The sequence below is a fragment of the Poromitra crassiceps genome (assembly GCF_964638095.1).
Source record: "Poromitra crassiceps genome assembly, chromosome: 16".
Taxonomy (NCBI): Eukaryota; Metazoa; Chordata; class Actinopteri; order Beryciformes; family Melamphaidae; genus Poromitra; species Poromitra crassiceps.
In genome coordinates, this window is record NC_139645.1 from 724,950 (window position 1) to 739,311 (window position 14,362).

The 14,362-nt window shown below is 45.2% G+C and overlaps 1 protein-coding gene across 1 annotated transcript in view; it reads right to left on the reverse strand.

The window, feature by feature from the left end:
• The window catches only part of tmem39a (transmembrane protein 39A), a 34,807-nt gene that overhangs the window by 6,506 nt on the left and 13,939 nt on the right, over window positions 1-14,362 (reverse strand). The window contains exons 3-6 of the mRNA XM_083652632.1: window positions 10,381-10,603; window positions 9,630-9,713; window positions 7,856-8,010; window positions 5,771-6,131 (exon numbers count right to left, since the gene is read on the reverse strand). Coding sequence (XP_083508758.1) covers window positions 5,771-6,131; window positions 7,856-8,010; window positions 9,630-9,713; window positions 10,381-10,603 — 823 coding nt within the window. The remainder of the gene's footprint in view (window positions 1-5,770; window positions 6,132-7,855; window positions 8,011-9,629; window positions 9,714-10,380; window positions 10,604-14,362) is intronic.

A 14,362-nucleotide genomic window follows, 5' to 3' on the forward strand; every position in this document is an offset into this window, starting at 1 on the left:
ACGTCATAGTACTGTGTACTCTGTGGGAGACACAGTGTAGGTCAAGTCACACGTCATAGTACTGTGTACTCTGTGGGAGACAGTGTAGGTCAAGTCACATGTCATAGTACTGTGTACTCTGTGGGAGACAGTGTAGGTCAAGTCACACGTCATAGTACTGTGTACTCTGTGGGAGACAGTGTAGGTCAAGTCACACGTCATAGTACTGTGTACTCTGTGGGAGACACAGTGTAGGTCAAGTCACACGTCATAGTACTGTGTACTCTGTGGGAGACACAGTGTAGGTCAAGTCACATGTCATAGTACTGTGTACTCTGTGGGAGACACAGTGTAGGTCAAGTCACATGTCATAGTACTGTGTACTCTGTGGGAGACAGTGTAGGTCAAGTCACACGTCATAGTACTGTGTACTCTGTGGGAGACACAGTGTAGGTCAAGTCACATGTCATAGTACTGTGTACTCTGTGGGAGACACAGTGTAGGTCAAGTCACATGTCATAGTACTGTGTACTCTGTGGGAGACACAGTGTAGGTCAAGTCACATGTCATAGTACTGTGTACTCTGTGGGAGACACAGTGTAGGTCAAGTCACATGTCATAGTACTGTGTACTCTGTGGGAGACACAGTGTAGGTCAAGTCACATGTCATAGTACTGTGTACTCTGTGGGAGACACAGTGTAGGTCAAGTCACATGTCATAGTACTGTGTACTCTGTGGGAGACACAGTGTAGGTCAAGTCACATGTCATAGTACTGTGTACTCTGTGGGAGACACAGTGTAGGTCAAGTCACATGTCATAGTACTGTGTACTCTGTGGGAGACAGTGTAGGTCAAGTCACATGTCATAGTACTGTGTACTCTGTGGGAGACACAGTGTAGGTCAAGTCACATGTCATAGTACTGTGTACTCTGTGGGAGACACAGTGTAGGTCAAGTCACATGTCATAGTACTGTGTACTCTGTGGGAGACACAGTGTAGGTCAAGTCACATGTCATAGTACTGTGTACTCTGTGGGAGACACAGTGTAGGTCAAGTCACATGTCATAGTACTGTGTACTCTGTGGGAGACACAGTGTAGGTCAAGTCACATGTCATAGTACTGTGTACTCTGTGGGAGACACAGTGTAGGTCAAGTCACATGTCATAGTACTGTGTACTCTGTGGGAGACACAGTGTAGGTCAAGTCACACGTCATAGTACTGTGTACTCTGTGGGAGACACAGTGTAGGTCAAGTCACATGTCATAGTACTGTGTACTCTGTGGGAGACACAGTGTAGGTCAAGTCACATGTCATAGTACTGTGTACTCTGTGGGAGACACAGTGTAGGTCAAGTCACATGTCATAGTACTGTGTACTCTGTGGGAGACACAGTGTAGGTCAAGTCACATGTCATAGTACTGTGTACTCTGTGGGAGACAGTGTAGGTCAAGTCACACGTCATAGTACTGTGTACTCTGTGGGAGACACAGTGTAGGTCAAGTCACATGTCATAGTACTGTGTACTCTGTGGGAGACACAGTGTAGGTCAAGTCACATGTCATAGTACTGTGTACTCTGTGGGAGACAGTGTAGGTCAAGTCACATGTCATAGTACTGTGTACTCTGTGGGAGACACAGTGTAGGTCAAGTCACATGTCATAGTACTGTGTACTCTGTGGGAGACACAGTGTAGGTCAAGTCACATGTCATAGTACTGTGTACTCTGTGGGAGACACAGTGTAGGTCAAGTCACATGTCATAGTACTGTGTACTCTGTGGGAGACACAGTGTAGGTCAAGTCACATGTCATAGTACTGTGTACTCTGTGGGAGACAGTGTAGGTCAAGTCACATGTCATAGTACTGTGTACTCTGTGGGAGACAGTGTAGGTCAAGTCACACGTCATAGTACTGTGTACTCTGTGGGAGACACAGTGTAGGTCAAGTCACATGTCATAGTACTGTGTACTCTGTGGGAGACACAGTGTAGGTCAAGTCACATGTCATAGTACTGTGTACTCTGTGGGAGACACAGTGTAGGTCAAGTCACATGTCATAGTACTGTGTACTCTGTGGGAGACACAGTGTAGGTCAAGTCACACGCACACAAACACAAGGTGTAGGTAGGCAACACGAAGAGTAGGGGTGGAACTAACGATTCTTTTCATGATTAATCTATCAATACATTTTTTTTTAGATGTTGATAAATAAAAATAATGAGAAAAGCAGAACCCAAATTATTGTTAAAATTGCTTAGTCTGAGCAACAGCCAAAACAACAGACCTATTCATTTTATATCGATGCACTGATACTGAGAAAAGCAAGAAAATCTTAGCATGTGTGAAGTGAACCAGTGTTGGTTGGTATTTTACTTGAAAAATTACTAGAACAATTCAATTATACTTAATTGTCTGTTGATCAACTACCGTAAATTCCGGACTATAAGACGCACCGGTCTATAAGCCGCGGGACCAAAATTGACTATTTTTTTCTTCTATAAGCCGCACCGGTCTATAAGCCGCGGGTGTTTTGATGTTTAATTACCATATGAAAGGGTTCGTGCACAGAGAGGAATGTCGGGAAAGAGATGGCTGTTTGGGGAAGCTCCCATTTATTAACATTTCAACAAAACAAAACAAAAGTCAGGTCACTAATCCCCAGACAAAATCACACAACAATAGGCTATATGTGCAGCAAACCTGTAACCAGAGAAGTCAAGTCACTAATCCTCGTCTTCCTCTTCTTCCTGCGTACTGAAACCACCAAAGTCCTCATCTTCAGTGTCGGAAACGAACAGGTTCAGGGTGGCTTCGTCAACCACTCTCCTCTCTCCTTCATTGTCACTCAAAACCAACGAACTCCTCTTCGTCACTGTCGGCATCGAACAGCCTCTGAAGCCTCTGACGGCCCTCAGCGCCAGCTGTGGCGGCGTCATCCTCTTCATCCCGCAGCAGTCCAGCGTTTTGGAACCCGTTGGTGATTGTGGATGTTTTCACACTCCTATAATATTCCGCTTCTACTGCTCGTCTTGTTGTGAATATTCCTTGATCTTCCTTTGTGTGAATTCGCCGAAGTTTGTGATTTTCTCCTGGTAGTCGGGGGAGGGAGTTGGCCGAGTGGCCGTTTGCTTACCGTAATTACCATATGTAAGTGGTCACGCACAGAGGGGATTGTCGGGAAAGAGATGGCTGTTTGAGGAAGCTCCCATTTACCGTATTACCGTAACATTTCAACAAAACAACATAACACAACACCACCGTTGTTTATTTTTACAGTGCACACAGTGTCCGCGGTGTGGTGAAAAGAGGGCAAGAGAGGAAATTAAAACAGAAGTGGATTTATAGTTAGAAAGAGTGCTAAAGAAGAGAGAATTCCGTTTTTTATTTTTTTATTTTAGTTACTCACAGTACTATTGACCAGTCCAACTCAAAAGATATTCGGCAGTTTCACTTTGAGCTCTTGTTCCGCCGCTGTCCATCAATGGTTATGACGAGTCTCGCTGGGTACAGTACGCCAAAGCGATATCCATTGACTCGATGATGCTGTTGTATGTTGCGCGTTTCTGTTGCACCAACGCGGAGAGGTCCTGCCGGACGAAAAAGCGCGTACCCTCCCAGGTGAGGGGCTTCTTCCCCGCAGCCTGGAGGATGAGTTGACGGTCGGGCCAGCGGAGTAGGCAGATGAAGATGGCCCTCGGTGGCAGGCCGGGGTCTGGACGTGGCCGAGGCGCCCGGTGTGCCCTGTCCACCTCTGGTGGTTTCTCGCCTTCCTTCAGGTCCAGGATGTAACACAGGATTTTGCCACGAAAGCGTCCATGTCACCCATCTCAGCTCCCTCTTTTACATTGATCAGGCGAATGTTATTTATTTTACTCCTGCTGATTAAGTCATCAACCTGCATGTGCAGGGTTTCGATTTTGCATTTTATCCATTTTCGGACTCACTGTGTTGTTTTTGTCCTCCAGTGCGCGGATGCGCTTTTCCGCATTATAAACTCTGTTCACGGTTGCCTTAGTTTCTTTAGTGAGTGAGTGGATGGACTTCTGCACGTTTTCAAACTTGTTTTCAAGCTGCTCAAAACCTCTGAGCGATGTCGGACTTAATCGATAGTGTTTCACGGAGTAAAAGTTTAGCCCAAGCCGTGTATCTCCAGCCTCCAGCAGGTGAGTCATTTCCTCATTCATGGCGTGATTGCTTCGTCTTTTTCTTTCTGCTTACCTGTGTTGTGTTATGTTATGTTATGTTATGTTGTTAAAAGAGGGCAAGAGAGGAAATTAAAACAGAAGTGGATTTATAGTTAGAAAGAGTGCTAAAAAAGAGAGATTTTTTTTTTTTTTTTTGGAAAAAATCCATAGATAAGCCGCACCGTTATATAAGCCGCAGGGGCCAAAAAACGGGAAAAAAGCCGCGGCTTATAGTCCGGAATTTACGGTAATTGAGGAATGAACTACCGTAAATTCCGGACTATAAGCCGCGGCTTTTTTCCCGTTTTTTGGCCCCTGCGGCTTATATAACGGTGCGTCTTATCTATGGATTTTTTCAGAAAAAAAAAAAAAAATACAAATAAAATCTCTCTTTTTTAGCACTCTTTCTAACTATAAATCCACTTCTGTTTTAATTTCCTCTCTTGCCCTCTTTTCACCACACCGCGAACACTGTGTGCACTGTAAAAATAAACAACGGTGGTGTTGTGTTATGTTGTTTTGTTGAAATGTTACGGTAATACGGTAAATGGGAGCTTCCTCAAACAGCCATCTCTTTCCCGACAATCCCCTCTGTGCGTGACCACTTACATATGGTAATTACGGTAAGCAAACGGCCACTCGGCCATCAACTCCCTCCCCCGACTACCAGGAGAAAATCACAAACTTCGGCGAATTCACACAAAGGAAGATCAAGGAATATTCACAACAAGACGAGCAGTAGAAGCAACACTCTCACTTACCATGGGGAAGGTACGCAGAAATTCACACGACGCAGCTTTCAAGTTGAAAGCAGTCAATCTCGCATTAAAAGAGGGAAACAGAGCAGCCGCGCGTAACCTGGGCATCGATGAGTCAATGGTGAGGCGTTGGACGGTGCAGCAGGAGGACAAACACAAAGGAAGATCACGGAATATTATAGGAGTGTGAAAACATCCACAATCACCAACGGGTTCCAAAACGCTGGACTGCTGCGGGATGAAGAGGATGACGCCGCCACAGCTGGCGCTGAGGGCCGTCAGAGGCTTCAGAGGCTGTTCGATGCCGACAGTGATGAAGAGGAGTTCGTTGGTTTTGAGTGACAATGAAGGAGAGAGGAGAGTGGTTGACGAAGCCACCCTGAACCTGTTCGTTTCCGACACTGAAGATGAGGACTTTGGTGGTTTCAGTACGCAGGAAGAAGAGGAAGACGAGGATTAGTGACTTGACTTCTCTGGTTACAGGTTTGCTGCACATATAGCCTATTGTTGTGTGATTTTGTCTGGGGATTAGTGACCTGACTTTTGTTTTGTTTTGTTGAAATGTTAATAAATGGGAGCTTCCCCAAACAGCCATCTCTTTCCCGACATTCCTCTCTGTGCACGAACCCTTTCATATGGTAATTAAACATCAAAACACCCGCGGCTTATAGACCGGTGCGGCTTATAGAAGAAAAAAATAGTCAATTTTGGTCCCGCGGCTTATAGACCGGTGCGTCTTATAGTCCGGAATTTACTTGTTTGCGCACTGATAAAGGCTAATGAAATGAGTGGATGTGGGGAGAAGAAGATGAATAATCAAAGTGAAATGGGGAAAAGAGAGACGCACCTTGACGAAGCAGAGAGGCAGGAAAGCGACGTAGTACGCGCTGAACAGCGAGTTGAACAGCACTTCCTTGATTCGTCGGTTGAAGTCACTCTTCAGCTCCTCCACCTCGGCGCGGATCAGCTCCGGCGTGTGCGAGTGTGTGTGAGGGGGGCAGGTGTGCGTGGGCGTGTGGGCGGGGCTGGAGAACTGCTCTCGGAGGTTCTCTCGCAACAGGAAGAGGAAGTCGCGCGGCCGAAAGTACGGAGCCTCGGTCAGGTCGGTCTGCTGGTGGTGATCAGCTGGGTAATCACAGTCAACCGGCGCCGTCTGGCTCTTACCTCCCTCCTGGTGGAAGCAGCAGAGCGGGACGTACACGCCGAACCTGGGAGGCAGAGTGACACAGCAATGACAAGTTGGTTTTCAAAGGATGACAAGTTGAATATGACATGATGGCATTAAGACACTACTGAGGAGCAGCAGATTCCCTGCCTACCAACATGAGGGCCGCAGGTTTGGCCCCCGTGTTACCTCCAGCTTGGTCGGGCAAGTGCAGTAGTGTCTCCCTGGTTGGTCGGGGCGCCTGTTCGGGGGGAGGCGAACCGGGGGGAATAGCGTGATCCTCCTAGGCTTGCCGCGATTTTAGGTGTTACCGGTGTTACACGGTGTTGGGGGATACACCGATTACATAACGTGCCCACCGGTAACACCTTTTGTTTTTATGGAGGAAGAATTGAAAGGAAAACTCCGCAGTTTCAGCGTGCGCCGGTGTAAATTACAAGCGCTCCCTCTCGGCTGCAGTGTGGCTCCGCTGTTATGGTTAGACCAGCAACTAACGTGAGTTAACGCTATACATCTTATGAACACAAATGATGCCCTCCTCATAAGAATTGAAAGGAAAACTCTGCAGTTTCAGCGTGCGCCGGTGTAAATTACAAGCGCTCCCTCTCGGCTGCAGTGTGGCTCCGCTGTTATGGTTAGACCAGCAACTAACGTTAACGCAACTAACGTTAACTAACGTTAACGCTATACATCTTATGAACACAAATGATGCGCTCCTCATACACATGTAGGTAAGACCCTTAGCTAAGCCTGCATGCGTGTGCATACTGTTGTCACTGCGGGCCATCTCTGGAAATGTGCCTTTTTTTCCACAGCGAAAAGTCGATGCTAACTTAGCATCAATTCTAACAGGAGGGAGGACTTACCAGCATTCAGTCATTGCCTGCTTACTGCTGCGTGCTGGTATTGTTAATCCCATGTCAGAAAAAGTCTCCAGGTGTGTCGCCAACGTTAGTTTCTTTTGAGAAAGATTGTCTCCACGGGCGTCTGAAAAGTTGTCTCGAGTCAAGTGCAGCCAGTGTTGTATGACTGTGAGCGTCCATGCTAACGTTAGTACTTTAAACAGCAGCAGCGTGCGTCTTGTCTCTATGAACCTACAGAATGGACGGTTAAAGCATAGACTCTTGCTTACTTTAAAACTTGTATTATCAACATACATATAACGTAACGTTCGCTCTAGTCTAGCTGCTATGGATATCCGACTGGTGTCTCACTGTTATTGTTCCCGGGAACAACATGCACTAGTAGGAACTAACAATCCTATTGTTTACATTTCCCGGTGAAACCGGTTATACCGGTGAGGTCACGTGCTTATTATTCGGTGTGAAAATGTTCACACCGTGGCATCCCTAGATCCTCCCATGGGCTACATCCTGCCTGTGAAATTTCTCGCTGTCGGGTGAATAGAAGCAGCTGACGACTGTATCGGAGGAAGCATGTGCTAGTCTACGACTCTCCTGAGATCGGCAGAGGGGGTGGAGCAACGACCGGGACATCAGGGGGAATTGGCCAAGTACAATTGGGGAGAAGGGAAGATGGGAGAAAAACGCAGGGGAAAAAAACTTGATTGAAAGAAAAAGAACATTTATATAATGATGCAGTATATTGTTTAAACTAAGGGGGCGGGCCATGACTTGGGGGAAGATGTGTGTTGGCTCTACCCCTAGTGAGTGTGTGTGTGTGTGTGAGTGTGAGTGTGAGTGTGAGTGTGAGTGTGAGTGTGAGTGTGTGTGTGTGTGTGTGTGTGTGTGTGCGCGTAAGACTCACGGGTATCCCAGGAAAAGGAGGTTGAGGACAGAGTGGTTCTTGCATAGGTTGAGCAGGGTCCAGCAGAGCACCCAACCACACAGGGTGAGTAGGCTGAGCCGGGCTGCGATCAGAACCACATAGCGGACCAGTGATCCTCCTCCGCTCTGAGACACCTGGTGGACACATGGCAGAAGCGCTCACAGTTAGAGATTCTACAGGTTAAAAAAAATCTTTACAATTAGGACTCAAGATTCTTATGAAAATACCCCAAAAAAACAAAAAACAAAGGTGGCATTATAATGCACATGTTCAAAAGAAATGCCATCTGTGCAGATAACACCTGTGACGACACTTGAGCTACTGTACTTACTGTAATAATAATAATATAGTCTTTCTCTCTCTTTCTAAAAAAAAAAAAAAAAAAAACTACTGACCTAAACTGAACTTGTACCACTGTTCCTTCAGAAGTTGTAGTTGTCATAGACTGTGTTGCATAGTTGATCGCTCTATTGCTGACAAAAATGTGTTATTGTAAGTCGCTTTGGATAAAAGCGTCTGCCAAATGACGTAATGTAATGTACGTAATGTAATGTGTACAGCAGAAAACTTTCCAAAACACCAGACGTACGATAATTATCGTATTTGACGATAATTTACCTCCCAACAATGATCTTTTTGGCCCTCTGGTACGATAATTCAACACTGCCCAGAATGCAGCTCTGAAGGAGCAGAGAAAACTCCGCGCAGCCATGTTTTCTCTGCAAGGCAACTATTTATTTTCTGTTTGTTTGGGGTCTATCTATGGTTAATATGGCACTTTATGAAGTTTTAATAGTTTCAGTCGTCAAACGTAACTAAGTAGTAAATCTACGGTAGTTGATATGCAATGCTGATGCTGGTATAATATAATATGTTTACCAATCATTCTAAGCAGATGGAAAAAGGTGAATGGGTTAATTTCCCACTGAGGCCACTCATGCTAAAATTGTATGCACTCATGGTACTGTAAGGCTCTTCATAAAAGCACCAAGTGCGTTGGTTTGGTATGTAGAGTATATAATATACTGTGTGTCAGTGTGTTTACCTCAGAGTATATACTGTGTGTCAGTGTGTTTACCTCTGAGAGTATATACTGTGTGTCAGTGTGTTTACCTCTGAGAGTATATACTGTGTGTCAGTGTGTTTACCTCTGAGAGTATATACTGTGTGTCAGTGTGTTTACCTCTGAGATTATATACTGTGTGTCAGTGTGTTTACCTCTGAGAGTATATACTGTGTGTCAGTGTGTTTACCTCTGAGAGTATATACTGTGTGTCAGTCAGTGTGTTTACCTCTGAGAGTATATACTGTGTGTCAGTGTTTACCTCTGAGAGTATATACTGTGTGTCAGTGTGTTTACCTCTGAGAGTATATACTGTGTGTCAGTGTGTTTACCTCTGAGAGTATATACTGTGTGTCAGTGTGTTTACCTCTGAGAGTATATACTGTGTGTCAGTGTGTTTACCTCTGAGAGTATATACTGTGTGTCAGTCAGTGTGTTTACCTCTGAGAGTATATACTGTGTGTCAGTGTGTTTACCTCTGAGAGTATATACTGTGTGTCAGTGTGTTTACCTCTGAGAGTATATACTGTGTGTCAGTGTGTTTACCTCTGAGAGTATATACTGTGTGTCAGTGTGTTTACCTCTGAGAGTATATACTGTGTGTCAGTGTGTTTACCTCTCAGAGTATATACTGTGTGTCAGTGTGTTTACCTCTGAGAGTATATACTGTGTGTCAGTCAGTGTGTTTACCTCTGAAGCTATAGTCCAAACGAGTCTCCTAGCCAACATGACTGTGATGAAGATAGCCAGGTGGTAGTCCATCAGATGGAAGTTCTGCAGGGACACAAGTTAGCATTTGTTTTTTTCCCATGAAGAAGACAATTTACCACCATCTTAAGTCACAACGAAACATGTTCAATCCAAATCTATCATGTTGTGAGCCCGGACACTTTGTGAACTATCAAGAGGTGGGAAAGGTGGACCATAAGAATGAGGTTAAGAGGTCCATCTCTGAAAGAGGACTTGAAAGATTTTTGGGTTATAGATGGAGACACCCCTACTTCCAGTCACTTCCTGTATCTGTGCCATGGAGGTTTCGCCACTGCCACGCCCACTTAGGAGACTGGTCGTGGTCAGCCAATGAAGTTTCATACCATTGACAGACAGCCAATCACAAGCTGATAACCACGCCCATTTAGGAGCCCTGAAGAGCACCATTTCTTACAATTGGCAGAGCCTGCAGCCTGCAGTGGGGTGTCTCTATCTAATATTATAGGTCTCTGATCTAGGTCAGACATTTACATTGTTAATGCCAGGGGAAAGGGAATGAATGAAACTACAGCAGTAATGTGTGTGTGTGTGTGTGTGCGTGCGTGTATGTATGCGTGGGTGTGTGTGTGCGCGTGAGTGCGTGTATGTATGCATGTGTATGTGTGTGTGCGTGCGTGCGTGCGTGTGTGTGTGTGTGTGTGTGTGTATGTATGTGTGTGTGTGCACTCACAAGCGAGGTGGAGGCAGCGGGGTGGCTGTAGGGGTACCACCAGACGGTCCTGTAGATGTTGATGTACTGGACGAACAAGGCCACCAGCAAATAGAGGAAGAGCAGGAACTCAAAGAGCAGACTGCTGTCCAATGGCAGCTCAGGGATCCTCGAGTGACGGACAGGCTCCGGGGTGATGAGGGCCGAGAGAGGCGGGGCCGACAGACCCACTGAGTTACTGCTCCTGAAGGAAAAAAGACACAGTCACAAACACTCAACCAATTAGAATAGAGTATTATAGAGAGGCAAAGTGACCGCCTACTTCCTGCTTCAGCACTGTACCAGAGATTTTCATCCGCCATTTATTTTCCCATAGACATTTCGTAAAAGGCTTATAAAAATAGTTTTACTTGTTCAAACCAAACGGTTCAGATATATTTAGAAACACGCATAATATTTCAATCGGACCAAAACGTAAAAGAATTGCGGAAAGAAAATATTCTTTCGATGTAGATTTGTTGTTTTGTTCAGAGTGAAATGTTCTATGGTCTCTCCCGATTCTAAATATAGCTGAACCGTTTGGTTTGACCAAGTAAAACTATTTTTATAAGCATTTTACGAAATGTCTATGGGAAAATAAATGGCGGATGAAAATCTCTGGTACAGTGCTGAAGCAGGAAGTAGGCGGTCACTTTGCCTCTCTATAAGCCTTTTGTGTTTCTAAAACATGGCTGCAGTATGAAGTGTAAACCAATCAATCACCAATGTCTTATTTAGAGTCAATGTGAGCAAAGAGCAGTCAGTGACTGACTGAAACAAGACACCCTGGTGGCAGCTTATCCCATTGATACCTGATTAGGGGTGGGACAAAATATCGATACTCATGGTATCGCGATATTTCCACTTGCGATACGTTATCGATACACTGGCACCAAGTATCGATATGTTTATTTAATTTTTTTTTTTTTTTTTTAATAAACAGGCTAAAATATTATGCTGTGTGTGGTAGTTGAAACATAGTTTCAAGTTGACGTTTATTTATGTTTGTAGTAAAAAAACATAAATACTGTAGGCTACATGAATGGAAATGTTTGATCATTAATATCTACTTTTAGAAATTATATAGGTAGGTATGTTTTCTTGTTTTAATAATAATAATAAAAAGACTTAATGTGTAACTTTTCCTCCGTGGTATCGAAAATGGTATGAGTGAGTGAGTGAACTCTGAGAGAGTTCATGTCAATTCTGCTAGTAAATACATAATACCTGCTTCTTGCCTTTTAGGGGTATTTTTTCTCTTCAGTTACACAGATATCGTGATGTATCGTAGGTTAAATTTCTTCCAATATATCGATTATCGCAGAATCGCTGTATCGTGATAATATCGTTATCGAGGGCCAAGTATCGTGACCATATCGTATCGTGAGTTACTCCACGATTCCCACCCCTATACCTGATGCAGCATTTGTGTGTGTATCCCTTTGACCGCGAACCGCGTCTTAAAGGGATACGCACACAAATGAGGGATATACACGCAAATGCTGCATCAGGTATCAATGGGTTAAAAAAAGCACACCCACCTACATTTTTAAAAATCTAAATCATGTTTATCTTTTACAGCCGTCTTATATAGCCGAGCTCAAATCAGCAGTAATCTGATGAGACGTGACGTGCCATCACAGAGGAAGTGGTTTGCATGAGGAGGTTTCAGGACAGAACAGGTATGACTGAGTCATGAGGAGGTTTCAGGACTACCAACAGGTATGACTGAGTCATGAGGAGGTTTCAGGACTACCAACAGGTATGACTGAGTCATGAGGAGGTTTCAGGACTACCAACAGGTATGACTGAGTCATGAGGAGGTTTCAGGACTACCAACAGGTATGACTGCATCATGAGGAGGTTTCAGGACTACCAACAGGTATGACTGCATCATGAGGAGGTTTCAGGACTACCAACATGTATGACTGCGTCATGAGGAGGTTTCAGGACTACCAACAGGTATGACTGAGTCATGCGGAGGTTTCAGGACAGAACAGGTATGACTGAGTCATGAGGAGGTTTCAGGACTACCAACAGGTATGACTGAGTCATGAGGAGGTTTCAGGACTACCAACAGGTATGACTGAGTCATGAGGAGGTTTCAGGACTACCAACAGGTATGACTGCGTCATGAGGAGGTTTCAGGACTACCAACAGGTATGACTGCATCATGAGGAGGTTTCAGGACTACCAACAGGTATGACTGCATCATGAGGAGGTTTCAGGACTACCAACAGGTATGACTGCATCATGAGGAGGTTTCAGGACTACCAACAGGTATGACTGCGTCATGAGGAGGTTTCAGGACTACCAACAGGTATGACTGCATCATGAGGAGGTTTCAGGACTACCAACAGGTATGACTGAGTCATGAGGAGGTTTCAGGACCAACAGGTATGACTGAGTCATGAGGAGGTTTCAGGACTACCAACAGGTATGACTGCATCATGAGGAGGTTTCAGGACTACCAACAGGTATGACTGCGTCATGAGGAGGTTTCAGGACTACCAACAGGTATGACTGCATCATGAGGAGGTTTCAGGACTACCAACAGGTATGACTGAGTCATGAGGAGGTTTCAGGACCAACAGGTATGACTGCATCATGAGGAGGTTTCAGGACTACCAACAGGTATGACTGCATCATGAGGAGGTTTCAGGACTACCAACAGGTATGACTGAGTCATGAGGAGGTTTCAGGACTACCAACAGGTATGACTGAGTCATGAGGAGGTTTCAGGACCAACAGGTATGACTGCATCATGAGGAGGTTTCAGGACTACCAACAGGTATGACTGAGTCATGAGGAGGTTTCAGGACCAACAGGTATGACTGAGTCATGAGGAGGTTTCAGGACTACCAACAGGTATGACTGAGTCATGAGGAGGTTTCAGGACTACCAACAGGTATGACTGAGTCATGAGGAGGTTTCAGGACTACCAACAGGTATGACTGCATCATGAGGAGGTTTCAGGACTACCAACAGGTATGACTGCATCATGAGGAGGTTTCAGGACTACCAACAGGTATGACTGAGTCATGAGGAGGTTTCAGGACTACCAACAGGTATGACTGAGTCATGAGGAGGTTTCAGGACTACCAACAGGTATGACTGAGTCATGAGGAGGTTTCAGGACTACCAACAGGTATGACTGAGTCATGAGGAGGTTTCAGGACCAACAGGTATGACTGCATCATGAGGAGGTTTCAGGACTACCAACAGGTATGACTGCATCATGAGGAGGTTTCAGGACTACCAACAGGTATGACTGAGTCATGAGGAGGTTTCAGGACTACCAACAGGTATGACTGCGTCATGAGGAGGTTTCAGGACCAACAGGTATGACTGCATCATGAGGAGGTTTCAGGACTACCAACAGGTATGACTGCGTCATGAGGTTTCAGGACTACCAACAGGTATGACTGCATCATGAGGAGGTTTCAGGACTACCAACAGGTATGACTGCATCATGAGGAGGTTTCAGGACTACCAACAGGTATGACTGCGTCATGAGGAGGTTTCAGGACTACCAACAGGTATGACTGAGTCATGAGGAGGTTTCAGGACTACCAACAGGTATGACTGAGTCATGAGGAGGTTTCAGGACTACCAACAGTTATGACTGAGTCATGAGGAGGTTTCAGGACTACCAACAGGTATGACTGAGTCATGAGGAGGTTTCAGGACTACCAACAGGTATGACTGCATCATGAGGAGGTTTCAGGACTACCAACAGGTATGACTGCGTCATGAGGAGGTTTCAGGACTACCAACAGGTATGACTGAGTCATGAGGAGGTTTCAGGACTACCAACAGGTATGACTGAGTCATGAGGAGGTTTCAGGACTACCAACAGGTATGACTGCATCATGAGGAGGTTTCAGGACTACCAACAGGTATGACTGCGTCATGAGGAGGTTTCAGGACTACCAACAGGTATGACTGAGTCATGAGGAGGTTT